A 20,279-nucleotide genomic window follows, 5' to 3' on the forward strand; every position below is an offset into this window, starting at 1 on the left:
GGAAGAAAAGACAGTTGCTTAGTTGCTAAGCAACTGTGTCCTTCACTCCAAGATGATCGTGTAGAGAGTGAAACCTCTGTTCAGTGAAGGTCTTGGTGAAGATGTATGTAGTCTGTTCTGCTGAAGGACAGAACTGTAAATCAATGACCCGATCATGTACTAAGTCTCTGATGTAGTGCATATGGATGTCTATGTGCTTCGTCCGCTGCCACTGTACTGGATCCCTACAAAATTTCAGAGTTCTCTGGTTGTCATACCAGATGACAATGGGCTAGTGGAACTGGACGCCCAACTCAGTGAGGAAGCGCTGTAGCCATAGAGCCTCAATGGCGATGTTGACTACACCTCTGTACTCGGCCTTAGTTGAAGAGAGAGCAATAGCAGCCTACTTTTTGCTCAACCAACAGATATGGCCAAATCTTAGACTGAGTGAATATTTGGAGGTGGACTTACGATCAATGCTGTCTCCCGCCCAATTAGAATCTGTGAAGCCAAGGAGATTCAATGCAATGCATGTTGCATAGTGAATCCCGAAGGTGATGGTGCCCTGCACATATCGGAGGATGCGCTTCACAGCATTCTAGTGTAGCTCGTGCGACTCCTGCATGTATCTGGAAACTGCCCCTACTGCATATGAGAGATCTGGTCTGGAGTGGGTGAGGTACAATAAGCTCCCCACTAGCTGTCGGTAGAGAGTGCTGTCAACTAATGGAGTGTCACCTCCATCCTCAAGGAAGACCCCAAACAGAAAAGGAGTCGGTGCTGGCTTGCAGTCAGTTATGCGAAATCTCTCGAGGAGATCCCGTGCATACTTAGCCTGAGAGAGTTTGATGCCTGTGGCATCCTGGCTGATCTCAAGACCAAGAAAGAAGTGTAATGGACCCATGTCCATCATCAAAAACCTATCATGCAAGGCCCTCTTGACTGTAGCAATGGCTGAAGCCGAACTGCAGGTGATTAGGAAATCATCCACATACAAAACTAAGATAAGAAGAGAATCATGTGTCCTGAGCATGTAAACATTCAGATCAGACTTACATCTTTCAAAGTTTTGTGATAGGAGAAAAGAATCCATCTTCGCATACCAAGCTCTTGGGTCGGGGCCTGCTTAAGGCCATAGAGAGATTTCTTCAGTTTGCAGACCAAAGATGAATCCTGAATGAAACCATGTAGCTGCTCCATGTAGATCTTCTCAGATAGGTCTCCATGAAGAAAGGCATTCTTCACATCCATCTGATGCACTTCCCACCCCTGGGCAGCCACAATGGCAAGTGTAAGGTGTATGGAACCCATCTTTGCTACTGGAGCAAAGGTATCGTCATAATCAATGCCATGCATTTTTTGGAAGCCTTTGGCTACTAGCCTTGCTTTCCATCTGGTGATTTTCCCATTTGTAGCACTCTTGGTCCTGTAGACCCATTTGCATTGGACAAGTTTCCTTCCTGAAGGAAGGGGTACCAGATCCCAGGTTTGGTTCTCGAGGAGGGAGTTATACTCCTCCTCCATGGCGGACTCCCAAGATGGATGCCGAGTAGCCTCAGCATAAGACCGTGGATCAAAATACTGGACCAAATGACAATTCCAGGATGGCGATGGTTCAGTGGCAGTGAGGACAAGAGGAGGCTCAATAAACTCTGAGCTAGTCCTCTGCAGATTAGAATTATCCCCCACAAAACCATTTCTAGCAGCTGGGTGGTCTTGTGCATATATCTCACATAAGCTCCTCGTTCTCTGATTTATGATAGGGGAATATGATTCACTGCTAGAAGCCCGATCTGGGCTTGGGTGTGGATCATCATTTGCATGCACTAGATTTGTATCTGAAGACTCTGTCTCTGCATCTATATACTCTACCTCGGCATCTGCATGCTCTATATCTGCCTCTGAGTGTACTGAGTCATCATCTCGGACATGAGGTAGATAAAAGGTGTCTGCATGCGGCGATTGAGGTGCATGCGAGAGACTTTCCTCAAATTTGACACTTCGCTCAATGACGAGCTTGTCCGTAGAGGGAATCAGGAGTCGGTATCCCTTCACACCATTAGGGTATCCAACAAAGATGCACTCAATGCTCTGTGGATCAAGAGCTTTCCTCTTTTCAGAGGGGATCCTGGTCCATGCTCGGGAGCTGAAAACACGGAAGTGGGTGACCTCTGGTTTAGTGCCGCTCCAAGCCTCAAAGGGGGTCTGATCTTTGACAAATCTATGAGGAGATCTATTCTGGATGTAGTTAGCACAATTAAGTGCTTCAGCCCATAGCTTATGAGGGAGTGACTTAGCATGCAATATGCAAGAAGCCATCTCTTTGAGAGATCGGTTCTTTCTCTCAGCAACTCCATTCTGCTGCGGAGTGTATGGAACTGTGTACTGCAACTGTATGCCGGACTGAAGGCAAAGGTTCCAAAGTATTGTGTTAACATATTCCCCTCCATTGTCTGTACGAATGGCTTTGATATTTCTCTCTGACTGTGTCTCAACTAGTGCTTTGAAATCTTCAAAGTGCGCAAAAACTTCATATTTGGCCCTGAGAAGATACACCCAAGTATATAGTGAGAAATCATTAATAAATGTAGGCACATACCTTGCTTTGTTGATGGAAGGATGAGGAAAAGACCCCATGAGATCACTATACATTAGATCTAGAGGAGAAGATGCTCTGTGAGTCTTGTCGGTGTCAAACTTTTCTCTAGGATATTTGCCAAGGACACACCCTTCACAAACTCCTTTGGAGAAACTAATATTTGGCAAGCCTTCCACCATCTCATTCTTTCTTAGCTGCTGCATATACCCGTAATTTAAGTGACCAAACCTCTCGTGCCAAAGCCTACTACTATCATCAACATGTGTAAGCAATAAGGAGGATTCAGATTCAATAAATTTAGAAAATGTATACAGTCTGACTCCATTGTTTACCTCACCAGTTGCAATTTTGGAGCTGCTATATAGGTCATATATGTTCATTGCAGCTGGAGTGAATTCCACTCTATTTCCGGTGCCAGAATGAGTGTTCTGATAAATTGAAAGCATGTTTACCGAAAGTTTTGGAACATGAAGCACATCTTCAAAGCTTCCGTGTAAAAGTTCCACTCTTACCTTTTCCCGTGACCTCAATAGGTGAGTCATCTCCCATGAGGATGGGAGGTCCTTTGCATGCATCCAAAGAGGAATAGAATTCCTTTGCAGCAACCATATGATGTGATGCACAAAAATCTATAATCCATGCATCAGGATAAGGATTAATTGCAACTAAAGCATGAAAATTGTTACCTTTCCCGTGTGGCAGATCCTCAGTTTTCTTTTTGGTACCCTGAGCGATGTGGTCCCCAAGGTTGTGCTTCTGAAGGATTTTTGCCATTTGGTCAATTTGTTTCTTCATGCAAGAGGATTTTGGATGGAATCCTCTTCGACAGTAGGTGCATTTGTTTCCTTTCTTCCCTTTCTCATTTCTCGAGCCGAAAGAGTCATTGAAGGGCTTGGTGTACCCTTCCTTCTTTGGATGGGAATGCACTTTTCCCTTGTCTTTTTGTTGCTAATTTTGCTGATTTGAATTAGATATATGATTTTTATTGTGGTTGCCATCATGCACAACAAGTGCATGCACTTTTGGAGGTTTGATTTTCCCCATGCCAATGAGTTTATCTTGCTAAAAAATAAGGGACTCCATAAATTCTTTGAGAGAAGGCATAGTGTATGATTTACCTGTTGCGAGCCTTACTGAATGAAATATAGACACAAAGACGGAGTATTCCAGTCCAAGCTTTGACATAATAGAGAGAACTTGGCGACTCTCCTCCTTGGATTTTTCAATTCCACAACCCTTGAGTTGCAGCAATAGGTCATTATATTTGGTGAAGAAGTCTTGAATTCTTTCATAGTTCCGTGGATCCAATGAAAACAACTCCACTTTGAGTAGATGTCCTTTCATCTCATCCTGTTTCCCGTAGAGTTCTTCAACCTTTTTCCAAATCTCATTGGGAGTATTGCAGGCAGATAGATGAAACTGCAACTTTGGAGTGATGCACATGCATATGGATCCGTGGGCCTCATCCATATGGTTGATGTACTTGGATTTCTCTATGGTTGAAGTGGGTTCCACTTCTGTAGCCATGGTAATCCTATACAACCCTTTATGATGAAGGTATCAAGCCATTTGGTACTTCCATTCATGATAGTTGTATGGTGTTAGGATCGATACTTTGGGAAACTCCATTTTTCTGTCGATCGTCGATCTCCAAGCTGTAATACCTGCAAAATAAAGTACTGGTGCGCCTTTTATCTAGCAACCTGTGGTCTCTGATACCATGTAAATGTGTTAGAAAACTTGCATAGATAAATCTAGCTAGTAAAAGTTGAACACACAACTTTGCAGAGCAAAAACACAAAAAAAAAATCGAAAGAAGAAAAGAATGATTCATTAAAAAATAGGTTAAAATGCTTATGATATAGCATTACTGGGGGAAGATCTCAAGGTAATGCACTATAGTGGTGATCAATGAGAAGACTCAACACCTACAACAAGTTCCGGAGAGAACTAGCCAGTTGCGGAGTGAAAGAAGGAGCAAATCAGGGAGTAAATCATGCAAAAGAACTAACGAGTTGCGGAGTTAAAGAAGGAGCAAATCAAGGGATAAATCATGCAAAAGGAATCTTACATGTAGTCCCATACTCTAACTAAGACTTCGCATGTAGGTGTGTAGTAGTTTCAACATATATCGTTGACGGCGTTGTCTACCCAAGCTGCTTGGACGGCAAAAAATATCCGGACTCTGGTTATTTTTGTTCTGTAAAAAAGCCTTGAATTTAAAAGTAGATTCAATATCATTAAAGAAATTTTAGTTACCCAAAATTTTAAAACTTCATTTAGATTTGTCAAAATTTCGACCATATTTTATCAATTTTTTTACCAATTTTTTTTATTATTTTTTGGTCAAATTTACAACCTCCTGACCCGGATTGTTGACAAATTGCCATTTGAATCCAAAGAACACTTCACTCTAAGAGGTTTGATTTCTATCAAAACTTGAACTTGAGGAGTGGTGTAAATGTTGTTTTTTTTTTTGTAAGCTGAGGCAAGATTCTATTACTATAAGAAAAAAATTATGTACATATACAGGGCGCCACCCGCCCAGCAGGGAAACCGGGTGGCCTTCGAAAGTATATAACTGCCATCCAAAAGAAGTATATGTGCAGTTTATCAAACCAGATTAAAAAGCCCTCTATTCTGCCTAAAAACATACTAAACATAGCTGTAAACATAATCATGTTGTGCTTGAATGGATACTAATCCATCTAATATAGCAAAAAAAGAAAAAAAGTCATATAATAACCTCCATAGTCTACTGCTTCATGGCATCAGTCTTGATATCAGGGTCTGCCTTAACCACGATTCCACTGTCTTTGAGCAACTGGATCAGCTGGTCCATCTTCCTGTCCTGCATCATAAGAGTCATTTGGATATTCTTCATCTCTTTTTTCAGGTTAGGCATTCTGTGAGCGAGCTCCACCATTTCAACTGCTACTTGTTCCATTGCCTTGGCAAGTAAACGTTTCATACCCCAATATACATGCAAAGACTGCTTGTAGAGAGACATCCTCCCTCTGGTGTGGCCCGGATCAGGGAGAAAAGTCTCCCAGTCTGCCATCTCAGGGTCAGATTGGTCCTGCAGCGCCTCTTCTTCCAGGTGGTCGATAATCCTCCGAATATGGTGATGGGTTTCATTTACATAAGCGTCCTCGGCTTCCTGCAATTTCCTCCGCATATCCTTTTTACCTCGCTTCCTACCTGGAACCCCAGTACTGAAACCTTCCTCATACATGTCTCTGCGAGCTCGGTTCTTACCTCGACCCCGCGCACTACCTCGACCCCTTCGGCCCCGACCTCGACCGCGGCGTCCATCAACCTCCTCATCTTCATCGTCCTCCGGGCGTCCGTCATCCTCCTCATCATCATCGTCCCTGGCGCCCACTGAACCAGAGTGCCTCATCCATTTTCCTACCTTTCCTCCCGAGGTCGGCCGTGGTGTCTCTTCTGCAAAAAACTCCCTTATATCCCCTTCTTGCTCTTCCGACTCTTCAGAGATGTCCAGGTAAATGGACCGTAACGTTTCCTCAGCCACCTGTTTCCCTTTCTCCTCCAGAGCTACCCCCTAACTACGCGTTCTCCTACCCTCACTTCTAGCTGGATCAGCTGCCATACTCGTAGACAGCAATTTCACAATTCTTTTCTTAGGCGGACCCAATTCCACCAGACATTGCTCCAACATAAGCGCCGAACCTCCCACGCGCTGTTGATTTTTGTACAGACTGAGCCCTATTCTTCTAGAGGCATGCAAGAACAAAACGCTTCCATGCAACATTATACCTCCGATCGACCACCTTCCCTCGTTATTGTTAGTTAGCTCCCAAGCCTGCTCATTATTACACGTCGCAGGACTGAGACCCTGATGTGATGAGCTCCCTGTCCTCCTGATGCCACCGCATTCCCACCTCAGTACCCGCCCTGCATTCGGCCTTGGGATGGTCATTTCGTCCCATGTCTGCATAAATTCATTCTGCCATATGGGAATTTTGACATCTTCGTACTTGATCCCACCGATGTCTTCATAAATAATCCCTTCTTTTCCCCTCCGAATCATTATGGGAAGGTAGCTAAGCAGTCCTGTCACGCCCGATCGCCTCATCATTATCCTGTCGTAAGATGGTTGCCAACTCAGCCCACCGTGGATCCTCCTGTAACACACCCCAGCTACCATCCATCACCCGAGTCGATTCGCCACATGCCCAATTGGCTAAATAATCGGCCGCCCTATTCCCTCGCCGCAATACATGATTGAGTGTAATATAATCTACCAGCCTCATCTGGCCTTCAATATCCTGTATAATTGCCGCTATCCTCCAGCTCTTGGCAACGTGGTCCCATGTTTTGCCCCTCTGTAATTTCCTTAGCATTTCAATGACAAGTTGGGAGTCGCCTTCTATATCGAGGTTTCGGTATCCATTCCTTACAGCAATTCGAAGGCCATGATAAACCCCCCAGAGCTCCGCCTCATTATTTGACATTTCCCCGCCCCATTCTGCATATGCCCATCGCGAAACCCCTCGACTATCCCGGAAAATCCTGCCCCATCCTGCTTCCCCAGGATTGCCCTTGGATGCACCATCAAAGGACAATTTAATTTGATTATCTCCTGGGAAGCGAAAATAATTGGGGCTCTGCATACTATAACTATGACGCCTATCAGTGTTGGGGTATAACATCGTAAAATTTATGTTCAATTTGGTTATTATTCGTTGCTCTTCCACATTCAATTTCCAATCCTCCTCTCCCCAAGATTCGGAGAGGACCGTTTCTTTAATCGACCGGCAAACTACCTCCCATATTCTTGCCTCGCAACAGCTTCGACCTTTGAAAATTCGACGGTTTCGTTCTTTCCACACCTCCCAAATTACAAAACCAAGCGACAGACTCCATATCCTCCTAACAAGTTTACTATGAAAATGCCCCGCTCCCCATTGTAAAATGGTACTCCTAAGACTGTCAGGATCCCTATTCAGGTGACCAAAGAGAACCCGAATTTCTTCCCACAGACTCTGAATATACAGACATCTATTCAACAAGTGTTCCTGTGTCTCAAATTCCCTGTTACACAAATAACACCAAGATGGACCAATCATGCCTCGTTTCTGCAGATTATCCCACGTCAAGATCCTACCTCTACACACCAACCATGCGAAAATTGTGACTTTGGGCCACCATTTACCGTCCCAGATCTTTTTCCAAGCCGTTGGGTCATCCATTCTATCCTCCTTTGTTAACCAATAATAGGCTTCTTTAACTGTGAACATACCTTGCGTTGCTTTACCCCAGCGGAGGATATCACTGCCTGGTCTTATCTTAATTTTCCTGGAGTCTAATTCTCTGATATACATTTGTTGAGTCTCCGGATTTATTCTCTCATCCCATTCATGAGGTCTTTTCCAGATTCGCCACACTTCATTCAACTCTGCATGTCTCCAATAATCCTTAACATATTCCATTCCTTCCTGTTGCGCCCCAACTTGAAGGTCATGTAAAATTGGATTTCTCTCCAGCTTTTCCCGTTGTTGCCAGCCATCCGTCCAGAACTTCACTAAATTGCCTTCACGGATTTCCCAGAAAGCGAAGTCCCGAACCAGGTCTTTGTTATTTCTTGCGAGTTCCCAGATGGGTGACCCTCTTGGAGTTTCTTCTACCCGGAGGCGTCCCGCCACTGAGTGTGGCATATTGTATTTGTGATTCCAGATTCGTTTCCAGATATCCATACCCCCCTGCACCCAGCGCCACCATAACTTCGCCCCTAAAACCTTATTGACTAGCTCCAAATCCCTGATACCAAGGCCTCCCTCCTCTTTCCTCCTGATGACATGTTGCCATGAAACCAAGGTCCATTTTCTTTGCTGATTTGGTCCCCCCAGAGAAATTTACCGAAGATTTCCCTTAATTTACAAAAAACTCCCTTAGGAGCAGGCATAATTGACAGTGGGTATATAGGAATGGATAGTAAAACTGATTTTAAAAGTACAACCTGACTTGCTAAATTCAGCGCTCTAAACGACCAATTATGCAATCTTTTTCGAACCTTATCAACTAGAGTTTGCCAATTCTTTATACGCGTTGAGTTAATGTCTAACTGAATGCCTAAATACCTTGTGGGTAATTCTCCCTGTCGAAAGCCTAGCACACGAGTTAAATGGGCCTTAACAGCTTCAGGTGAGTTAAAAATAAAAGTACAAGATTTATCGTTATTCCCCGCCATACCTGAAGCACTCATAAAACCTTCTAAGACATGTTTGAAGCCCCTTACCTCTCTGAGCGATGCTTCACCAAACAACATCAAGTCATCAACAAACTGCTGATGTGTTATGATGAGAGTCTCTCCCCATAATCGAATGCCTTTGATCCTTCGTGCCCTGACCTCCTGCTTAATTGTCCTGCTTAATCCTTCCATAGCCAAAATGAACAGAAACGGCGAGATCGGGTCCCCCTGTCTGATACCCCTGGTGGCATTAAACGTATCTGAAGGTATCCCATTAATCAATATTGAGAAGTTCGGAGTGGAGACCAGGTTGATGATCCAAGCTATCCACCTGTTGTCAAACCCAAAAGCTGCAAGAACCGCTCTTAGATAATCCCAATTCAAACGATCATATGCCTTAGATAAATCCAGCTTCATGAGCATCCCTTTCTTCTTCCTCTGTTTTAAAGAATGTATCACCTCCTGGGAGACCACAATTCCATCCAAAATTTGCCTACCCTCCACAAACCCAGTCTGCTCAGGCGCAATCAAAGTGGGTAGGAGAGGCTTCAACCGTTTCGCTATCACTGTAGATATAATCTTATAAATTACGTTACACAGGGCTATGGGTCTGAAACCCTGTGGTTCATCAGATGTTGTACTCTTAGGGATCAAGGTGAAGAAAGTTGAGTTAAGACCTGGCCATACTTGCTGTCTGATTCTTGATTCCTCCACCGCTTCCAGTATGTCTTTGCCTATAAATTTCCAACTTGCCTGGAAGAATTCAATGGTATATCCATCCGGACCCGGAGCCTTATTTTTAGGCATGTTCATCACTACTTCTTCTACCTCTTCCATAGTGACTGCCCGCATTAATGCCTTATTTTGGTCTTCTGTAACTGTTCTTGGTATGTTTCTACATATATTATTGATAGCCTCCCTTCGATCCCTTTGATTTTCTGTGAGCACCCCCCTAAAATAATCCACTAAAGTCTTTTCAATACCGACCTGCTCCACCTCTCGTTCTCCCGCTACATTCTTGATAGAAAAAATCCTATTCCGCTGCCTATGTTGAATCATGGCTTGATGAAAAAATTTGGTATTCTGTTCACCTTCTCTTAACCATCTTACCCTTGATTTTTGTCTCCATAAAATCTCCTCTTGTTTACGGCGTTCCTCTAACTGGCTTATGATACATCCTTCCTCCCTACTGGTAGCTTCATCTCTGCCTTCCAATATTATTTTTTGCTGGAGATCCTCCATTGCTCCTTCCAACCTCTGCTTGGCCTCCATAATATTCCCAAATTCTTTTCGATTCCATTCTTTGATTCGCTGTTTGAGTTCCTTAAGCTTCAGCTGGACTGTATGCATTCTTCCTTTTCCTCGACTAGTGCATTGACTCCACCAGGTTTCCATTTTCTGAACAAATTGGGGATCCCTCAGCCAAAAGGATTCAAAGCGAAAAGGCTTTCTCCCTTTTATCTTCTTAATATCTACCTCCAACCGAATTGGCCAGTGATCTGAGCCAACGCTAGGGAGAATTTTAGCTTCAATGAAGACATCCCTATTTAAAATTTGCTCTGATAATAAAAATCGATCCAGTCGAGAGGCAATTTGGCTCTGTCCTCCTCGCCGGTTATTCCAAGTATGTACACCATTGGTTGTATGTATGTCTACTAATCCTAGATCCCTGATCAAATCATTAAACTCCTCCATAAGTGAATCTTCTCTCCTAACCCCTCCTCTCTTCTCTCCTAAATGCCTAATTAGATTGAAATCCCCCCCTATCATCCATGGGAGATGCGGAATAAGATTTCTCATAGTATGGAGGTTCCTCAAGAAAGCCTGCCTGTCTCTATGATTATGAGGCCCATATACCCCAGTGAACAAAATCCTTTCCCCCATCCCGACTAAGCGAAACAGACCTGAAAGTATTCTAGGAAGAGAATACCAATGCTCAAAAATGACCTCCTCTGGATTCCACAAAACGGCCAATCCCCCTGCTGTCGCTATTGCATCTAGAGCCATAACCTCATATCCGAGTTTCATTTTCTTAACAATTTCTTCCATCTGTTGACTTTCCATTTTCGTTTCCTGAATTACCAGAATACTTGGCTTATCTTTCTTTACGCGTTCCTTCAAATATCGTTGTTTCCCTTGACTATTAAGTCCCCGTATATTCCAACTTAAAACAATCATTTAAAACTTTCGATGATTTGGTAGAAATACCTCGGACAGAGGTATCACCCTTCCGGAGTTTACCAAAGTCTCGCCCACTGCTTGAATGGATTCGTTCAACGTTCGTCTACCTTTTTTCCTACCGGGCTTACCTTGACTATCACCTTCCTGATTGTCATGTACCAACCTCGGTTCTAAACAGCCAGCCGTCTTCTCCTTATACCGTTGAAAGGTTTCCTTATATAATTGTTTCTCTTTCTCTGGAATGAACCGTTCATCCAATTTTGTCCAATCAGTAAGTAGCTTCTTCATTATGATTTCTTCCTCTGTACCCACTGCTTTGATAGCTTCCTGCCCCTTCTGAGTTGGATCTATATGTTTATCATCTCGGGCTCCTTCCTCGCCTTCCGGTTCGTGACTTGGGCTTCAACTTTTCCTCTTGCCATCCTTAATAATTTCCATCGGCGCAGTCACATTGATCTCCTGGTCCTGTACAGTTAGGTTGGTTTCACTACGATCCTTACCCTGAGTTCCTTCTTCGGCTTGTGTTTGAAGAATAGTATACTGATTTTGACTTTCAGGTATTGTGTTTCGTTCCTGGGTGTAGACTTTAAGATTCCCAGGAGGAGGTCTCCTTTTCCTCTGCACCTCTTGAAACTCAGATGCTTCCCCGACTATCCCCTCACGTGATCGAGTGCCATCAGGCATATCCTTTGTCATCGGCTGTTCGTTACTTTGTGGGCAATCCCTTGCGAGGTGACCATAAACATGACATCGTCTACAGCGAAACGGTATATGCTCATAATCAATAGGCTGTTGCCAAATTTCGTCCTGATACTCAAGCTCAATAAAGTCTGGTAAAGGGGCTGAGATATCCATATACACACAAATCCTAGCATACGATGTATATTTACCCCTTTTCGTGGTCTCAGCCACCTTGACAAAGGAGCCAATTGAATTCCCAATTCCTTCTAATATTTCCGGATCCCAAAATTCATCTGGTAACCCAAAGAGACGAACCCAGATCGGGGCAGCCTTGATTTGCTCTGCTTCAGGATTATATCTATCCTCCCAATACCGTGTAAACAGTCCCGCATTATTCATAAAGTAGGGTCCCTCTTCAAAAACCTTTTCCTTGTCCTGTAAATTTGCAAAAATGACTGTAAAGAACCCCTTAGCACCCAATTTAAGATCAATATGGCCTCGTGGTTTCCATCTCTGTTGGATCCATCTCAGGAGATCCCTTTCAGAAGGCCAATACCCTATGAATTTACAAATCAACGCATGGTCTCGCATATAGCAACGATAATCCTCCAACTTGTTATTCGGAATTACATACCTTGGTTTTTTCTGTGCCCTTGGGAGGCATTTATTGACCAGCCTTGCTTGCCACTGGTTCCCCATGACTGGATTATCATCAACTGCTTCTGCCAGCCGTCCTTTCCCTCTACTGTTGCTCGATTAACCCGCCGTAACATCCCTAAAGGAGGGGATTTCACCCCTCCCCTGCCGTGCGTCCATTTCTAAGCTCAATCCGTGAAGAAATCCCAGCTACTGATCACTTTCCAAAAAGTTGTCCGTAAAATGTTGCACAAGTGTACCCTTGTGCGGAATTACCTCTTAAGCCTTGTGCTATTAAGATGCAGAGCGCTAATAGAGGGTGAGGAAGTTTCTCGATGCTTCAATGTAATATAATCTTGTATTTTGTTGAGCGCTGTTTTACTATTCACTTTTTAACAGGCCGGTTCTTCATATTCTGATGGGGCGTTGAACTCCGTCTGGCGATTACAGAGCCAGAGGTAATCAAAGAACTCTCTGCAAAGCAGGCACGCTCTTTCCTATGTAAGATCGCAGTTGCAGCAAAAGGGTGTGAAGAATTTCATTGGAAAAGGCGTGTTGATGGCTAATGGGCATGACTGGGCAAATCAGCGGCGTGTTATAGCTCCTTCCTCTCACAAGGGGAATCTCAAGGTACTCATTCTGCTCCAAAGCTTCTTCAGCTTGGCAGTATTCGCAGTAAGCCTGCTATTTATTGCTTGCAGCATCACCGGATTTGTAGATGGCAATCCTCTCTTTCTATTTCCTCCAATCTGGTTGTTGACAGATTTATCTCCTTCTCTATGTGCGTTCCATATTCTGCGTGCTCTATCTCATTTGTTTGCTGGCCTTCCAAGGTTGCAACACTAGTTATAATGGGGAAACGAAAGGTTGTGACAAGCTCCAGAGTAAACACATTGACAACAAGTATTCCTTAGATGCAAGAAAGCTCGCTTCACACATTGACAACAAGTATTCCTTAGATGCAAGAAAGCTCGCTTCTCTGCCTGTAAAGCTAGACGACTGTTGGCCTGAACAGACTTGTTTTTGGAGATCTCAAAAGTACCAGACTCAAGGTTTAGGGGAAGGACATCTTCAAAATTTCCTCTCAATTGCCCTCAATTCAGACTGCTCAATCACTAGCCCATAGCCTCTACAACGGACTCAAGATATTCATTGGCACAAGCAATACTGGACTTGAACTAGGCAGTAGAAGAAAACATTGAAGTTTAATAGGATTAGTCTATTTTACAGCATTTTTTTTCCCTAAATTTGTTTGGGTTTTTCTGACATGGACTTGAACTAGCAGTAGAAGAAAACATTATAGTTTAATAGGATTAGTCTATTTTCCAGCATTTTTTTTCCTAAAATTGTTTGGGTTTTTGTGACATGGACTTGAACTAGGCCGTACAAGAAAACATTATAGTCCAGTACGATTACTCTATTTTACAGCAATTTTTTTCCCTAAAATTGTTTGGGTTTTTCCGACATGGACTTTTCCAAGGAGGCTTTCAATGAGGCAAATGAGGTAATTTAGAGTAAAAGTTTTTATTTCTCAGTTTATAGTTATTGTTCATAGAGGTTCATTTTACAGTCTATTATTTCATAATGTGTAAAGGCATGTGTAAGTATGTGTTTTTTTAAATAAAAATAAAATATTCTCTAAATAGAAAGGTAATGATAACTATAATAATAAAAAAATATGCAACCCATATCTAATTAATTGTCTATTTGAATATAATTTTTAGGACATGATATCAACTTCACATATATATAGTATTAAAAGGAAATGTTTTAATGTTGTTTAGAATAAAATATCCATTTGAGTTATTAATAAGATATTTTAATATGAATTAATATTGATCTATACTTAAAGATATATTAATAAAAAAAATTCAATTTAACATGAGCTAATAAAATAACTCAATGCACATGCTATGTAATCTCCATAATATTCAAAAGTATAATTTAAACAATAAAAAAATTACATATTGTCTTTTACACTCTAAATTATATTTACACTCTTAAAATTTGATCCCTTTCTACTCATATTTAAATCATTGATTAATATGAATCCATTGGTGTTCTATTATATAAATAAAATACATTTCTATGTATTTTTCATATAATCAGTGATACTTTTACCCGGTACCAGAGCTAGCATTTTCTGCGCGATAAATTTTTTATTTTTTATTCTTAAGATCTATATAAGGTTTCTCACATTCTTTTTACGTATCTATAAATCTGCTTCTCTGGGCTACTATGTGTTGCTAACGAATGATATTGTGAGCTTAGATCTATACCACACAAATCTATACCAGTTTGGTCTCAGATTATGATTGGAGTACGATCATATGTGGGGCTGTTGCTATTATCTGCCAGCTTCATCTGCGTGAGACTGATGTTGCGCTGCGGTGCTAAGGATCATTGTTGCCCTTTTTATGCAGTAAGCCATTATTGTATGTGCTTATCGGATGTGTTGCTCAACTGAGACCAATTGGTATCATGAAGGTGTGCGAGCTACGAAGCCCAGGGGGAGCTGGTTTTGGGATTTGGTACTTTGTCAACCTTTTTGTTGCAGTAGTTTTGTTTCGGTGCCAAAAGAAAACACATTCACCAACGTAGTGCTTTGACCAATTTACTAGAATGGGCAGTACTAGAATTCGTTGGAGCTTGAAAGCTTCTGTATTCTTCTCAAGATCAGTTGATCTCTGTCCAATTCTTGTAAGACATGTGAAAAGAAAGGGGATTACTACCAGCGCCATGACTACTGCACTAATTATTCGAAAAAATTGTGGATAGGTTTTATGATACTTTGGATGGTTCTGTGGGAAAGTGCCTGGCAACTTAAGGAATTTGACCCTGTTGTATGAGCTAGATATCATAACTAACAGGTTTGTTGTGCCAGGGGTGATTTTGTGTATGCCGTCATTGAAGTAATTGGACAAGAAGTTCAATGATTTCGTTGGATCACTTCCCAAGAAGCTGTTTTTCAAAGATCTCGAGGCCTTTTCTGTGCCCACTTTGGCCGTGATTATTTCAGTGGGTAATCCTTGATTCACCACGCTAAAAATCTCTTCTCTTTTTTTTCTTTGGTTAAGGTTTTTTTAATGGACAGAAGAGAGATCAACTCTCCGGGATTACATAATCTGATTGATCTGTTCGAAGAAACTGCGCTGTAGGATTACATAAGGTGTGATGGTTCCCTCGGGAAGATGCAGAGTTATATTTTCTTGCAGAAAAAGAGAAGTGGAAGTTGTGTCCTGACTGTCGAAATACATTTTTTTATTGACAAAAGAGGCCTCATGCATAAGGATTTTCATTTGGCATTATTCATTTTACTACATGAACCTGTAGGTACTCTCTAGGTGTAGGTAAACTTTCCAAACTAGTAACTAGGATCTCCATGGTGGAAATTACTGAACCAGTAACTAGGATCCCTATAGTGGAAATTACGGATGCCATAGAGGTGCGGTGATTCTTCCAACACCCCCCCTCCAACGGGAATGAACCTGGGTCCAAGCTCTAATACCACATGGAGGTTTTATGTTATACCAAAACCAACATGTGTTGGTAAATGTTCCAAACCAGTAACTATGATCCTCAGGATGGAAATTACGGATTCCGTAGAGGTGCGGTGATTCTTTCAACACACCTGTGATAGAACTCATGGCAAGGAGCCTAGGTTGGTTAGTATACAGTAAAAAAAATAGGTATCTTTCTTTGTGTACCATTTTTTGCAGCATGGAGTCAACCAATATTCAATGTCTTATTGACCTATTAATGTGTGGGGTTATATATATTTATCTTCTGATTTAAGATAAGTATATTAGTTGGGGGGTGGACATATACAATTCCAGCATATTAATGGGTCAATAGCACAGTAAATATTAGTTGCCATGACATTGCACTCTTTAGAGAAAGAATTGGCTTTGGTGCAGCTCCATTTAAAATATTCCAAGAATATCTCCGAATCTAAAAGTGACGAGGTTAGGTTTGGACATATTTCCCAAAGCTGTAATACAAATAAAATTCAAGCTTTGTAATAAGATATGGTAGCTACAATATTCATGTTGATAAGAGGGGAAACTCAATATTTATTTGAACACTATAATTTAACCAGCCTAGATCCATCTTATTCAGGATCTACTAAGCAGCAAGAGGGATCAAATCTCTTTTCATTCTAAAAATTGCACCTCAAGAAAGTGTAAAAAAATTTACACAAAATTTGATCATGTTGGACACCTAATCCGCTAAGGATAAAGATGTGTGAGTTGAATAGTCAAAGGGAATCCAAGAAATGTTGGAATATAAATCTAATGGTCATATCAATATGTTATAAATGTATATTATTGTTAATAATAAATACATTCCGACCAGGGTTGGAATTTGGATTTCTCTTTATCTGTCATACAATTTTTTTTTTAATGTTTTGGGTCCTTATGCTTCCCGTCAAGAAACGTTATATTAAAAATTTTGCCCTTCAAGAGTGATGTTCTCATAATAAATTAACCCTTCACTAAAAAAGTTTTGATTAAAAAATTACCATTCAATAAATAATTATGTTGAAAATTTTCATATATTTATCGTAAGGAAAAAAAACCAAAATTTGAAAAATCTCAATTGTGGAGGTTTCAATAAAAAGTGTTGAACATTTGAAATTTGCTCATTTAAAGTATATAATCAGTCCAAGGTAAAACGCTTGATGGTTATCCATTTCATATATTTAAATTATCATTTAAAGCCAACAATTTACATTATGCTACATGAATATTTAGATGCCTAATAAGACTAAGTTCCATCCAAATTCAGAGATAATTTATGACATTATCTAATATAATGTTTGATACAAAATATAAATATATGACACCTTAAAAAGGCATAAGAATGTACCACCAACTTCCAACCATCCAATAAGAGAAATACGTTTGGAATCAAATTATTAATTCATACATATACATAAATGATGGTTTACTCAAAAATCCAGTTACACCAAACTAATGTCACAACTTACAAGTTTCTAAATTCCATTGCTCCAATGACAATGAAAGCAATAAAATGCTTCATGTTTCATGAAAGTTACGCATTAAAGCCAAATAAAGAAGGGAATCACATATATGTGCAAAAAAATCTCCTTGTATTTAAATGCATCTTGAGAAGCATAAAGCGAGAAAAGATATGCCATAGTACCAAAATGATAAAATCCAAAGGCATCACATCTTTTATCACATTTTCTACAAGATTGGTAAGATGTGGCCATTTTTCAGCCTTGATGGCATTTTTCATGTGCCATCAACCTATAACAACAACACATGAAAAAACTTTCAAATGATATCTTCAATTTCTTTTTACATCAGTGATCATCAATGTAACTGTTCATGCCTGTATTCCACATTCCATCAATAAACAAAGAACGTTAAAATTTCATATAAAAAATATAAATATAGTAGAGGACAACTATATATAATATATATAAACTTTGTGCAAAGTAAAAAAACATGTAACTTAATAATTCACACCTGTCAAAGAGTCTTCTTTCCTTTGCAGTTTTCCAAATCTCATAAACTCGTTCCCATTCCACATCTGTTGTGTTAGGACCTATTAATGATATACGCATCAATGCATCAAGTGTGTTAATTGATAGTCTTTTTCTCCTTATATCTTTGATCATATTTTGCTTAGAGAACCCTCGTTCACATGCGACAGTGCTCGCTGGTATGACAAGCATTGCTTGCCATAATTTTAGCATATTTGGATACCTAGAGTGCCAATCTTTTGTTTGAGAAAAAACTTTCCATGCATCTTTCATTGGAAATATTTCTCCATTCAAATAAACCACATCAATAAATTGGTATAGTTCTCTTTTACACGCTGTAACATCAAATGTTGGTACATTTTCACCTTCATTACATGTTTTATGCTGCAAATGTGAAAAAAGTATTTCAAGCCAATGCTTTGCATTATTTTCTCTGACATAAAGATCTGATGGATAATGACAAGGACTAAACAACCTCGCTGCATTAAAAATATGAAGATCTGGAAATCTTGAATTGAAATTCTCAATCAATGCTTGGACATAGTTTCTTGTAAGTTGTATGCAACTCTCAAGGGAGCCATCAATGCAAGTTGCCATTGGTTGTGGCAATTGTTCATCATGGATTGGAATATACAACAAATCATGTCTATGGGTATTTCCCTCTTTGTCAACATTTTCAAAGAACCCATCTTTAGAGTCTTAAAAATTTAGTAAGACGTACAGCTCCTTCAGCAAAAGAATCTGATTTGCAGAAATATCTTTTAAGAGAATTTAATGTATGGTCAATAGCTATTCCAAGTGATGTGACATCCACATTATCTTCTTGAAATTTTTTGTTTAGATTATTCAGCTCATTCAAAACTTCAGCAAGCATATTCAAACAAAATTGAACTGAAAAAATTGTTGCCTTATCATACCATGAATTCTTTCTTTCTCTCTTCCACAAACTCAAATAGAAGGCATTAATGTAACTAGTCTTTCAACCACTTGACCCCTAGAGAGCCATCGAATCCCATGGATTTGAAGAACCTGCAAGGATTCTATTTCCATTATCTCCAATAAAGAAACAAGTTCATTATTTCTCTTTGCCGAATTTCCAACCCATGAGTATACCTTGTTTGCTATTTTCTCAACAAACAAATACTCTGGTATCTTTTTTGAAGCATCTGATGCTACAAGTGCTTCACGATGTGCAATGCAATGAGTACCAATAAGATTTGGTAAATCATTCTTTAGCAATGTGACAAATCCATTTTCACATCCAACCATAGATGAAGCACCATCAGTCGAAACTTCTATTAGTTTCTCAATTTTCAACTGCCTTGTTTCCCTTAAATTAATGATGGTATCATATATAGTCTTTCCTTTTCCATCAGGAACAGTAATCGTTTTCATAAATTGTGACACTGGAGGGCCCAATCCTTTCAAGTCTAGATATGTAGAATACACAACAAGGTGTTGTTCCAAACCATTGTCTATACTTTCATCTAACATTATAGAGAAAAATGGGATTTCTAACATTTTTCTAGTTTGAACCTCTTCAAGGTAATCTGATATAGAGTGAATAAATTCAGTAGCTGCTTTTCTATTTATGTAGGAAGAATACTCCACTCGAGAAGGCATATTAGGTGTTCGAAGATGCATTTGACGATGACAAAGATCTTCATAAGTAGCAACTGAAATATCCTTTTGCACAATAAAATATGCTAACTTCATAGTGGTTATGACCCTTTCCTTATTAGCCTCATTTATTGTCACTATGTGTTCTGTAATGGGCTTTGCCAACCTTTCAATTTCATACAATTTTTTCTGAGTTGATGTTTGATGAATAATAGATTTTGCATGAGTTGTTATAGCATCATATTGAATGGTATTACATCCATCTCCAATACCCCATGGACCTTGAGCTTTGTATTTCTCACAAATTTTGCACTTCATACGAATCTTTCCATATTCAACGTTGATACTATAAACCCAAGGATGTTTTATCGTCCACTCTTCTCGAAATTCACGTTTTGAGAAAGACTTCCTCCTCGAACTACTAGATCCACCATCTTGTCCTTCCTTTTCATGGCCAGGAATTTCTAGATCAACAACAAACTCTTCATTTACATCTTCATTAGCATCATCATTCAAATCGGGTATAGATGGAATATCTTTAACATTAGAAGTCTTTGATGTCTTAGAATATCCATAAAAATTGTTAATAGTTGATTGACCCTTTCTTTTTGGAGGCATTTCTATTTAAATAATGTACCTACATGAAAAACAATAACAATAAATTAATAATTTAAAAAACTTACAAAAAAAATAACTTTATATCTACAAATAGAACTCTTAGAAACTTAAAATCCTACCACAAAAAAAATGCCTTAACAATGCACCATGTCACCATCTAATCTAAATCACGTGACATCAATTTAGGCTTCGATTTCAAAGGAACTCTAATTATGGTAAAGCTTCGATTTATGTTC

General features: G+C 40.1%; 2 protein-coding genes across 2 annotated transcripts; both read right to left on the reverse strand.

Annotated features, from left to right (window-relative positions):
• Positions 1-6,648: 6,648 nt before the first annotated feature.
• Positions 6,649-11,264, reverse strand: LOC149224142 (uncharacterized). The gene is made up of 3 exons (XM_089388093.1): positions 11,004-11,264; positions 8,686-10,868; positions 6,649-8,395 (listed from the first exon to the last, which is right to left on the reverse strand). Exons 1-3 carry the CDS (start codon positions 11,262-11,264, stop codon positions 6,649-6,651), a joined length of 4,191 nt encoding a protein of 1,396 aa, XP_089244219.1.
• A 7,489-nt stretch (positions 11,265-18,753) lies between these two features.
• On the reverse strand, positions 18,754-20,043 carry LOC149224143 (uncharacterized). The gene has a single exon (XM_089388094.1). The coding sequence runs from the start codon at positions 20,041-20,043 to the stop codon at positions 18,754-18,756; it is 1,290 nt and encodes a 429-aa protein (XP_089244220.1).
• Positions 20,044-20,279: the final 236 nt, after the last annotated feature.

This window comes from Pinus tabuliformis, chromosome Q (genome assembly GCF_031772625.1).
Source record: "Pinus tabuliformis cultivar Carrire ecotype Pingquan chromosome Q, CPIR1, whole genome shotgun sequence".
Taxonomy (NCBI): Eukaryota; Viridiplantae; Streptophyta; class Pinopsida; order Pinales; family Pinaceae; genus Pinus; species Pinus tabuliformis.

Excerpts from the sequence above, each read along its gene's own strand:
- LOC149224142 (XM_089388093.1), bottom strand. The coding sequence starts at position 11,264 with ATGAAGAAGCTACTTACTGATTGGACAAAATTGGATGAACGGTTCATT. Across the intron at positions 10,869-11,003 it reads GGGTGATACCTCTGTCCGAG|GAAACGAAAATGGAAAGTCA; the intron begins GTATTTCTACCA and ends CTGGTAATTCAG. Across the intron at positions 8,396-8,685 it reads CAGGGAGAATTACCCACAAG|GAGGAAAGAGGAGGGAGGCC; the intron begins GTATTTAGGCAT and ends ACATGTCATCAG.
- LOC149224143 (XM_089388094.1), bottom strand. The coding sequence starts at position 20,043 with ATGCCTCCAAAAAGAAAGGGTCAATCAACTATTAACAATTTTTATGGA.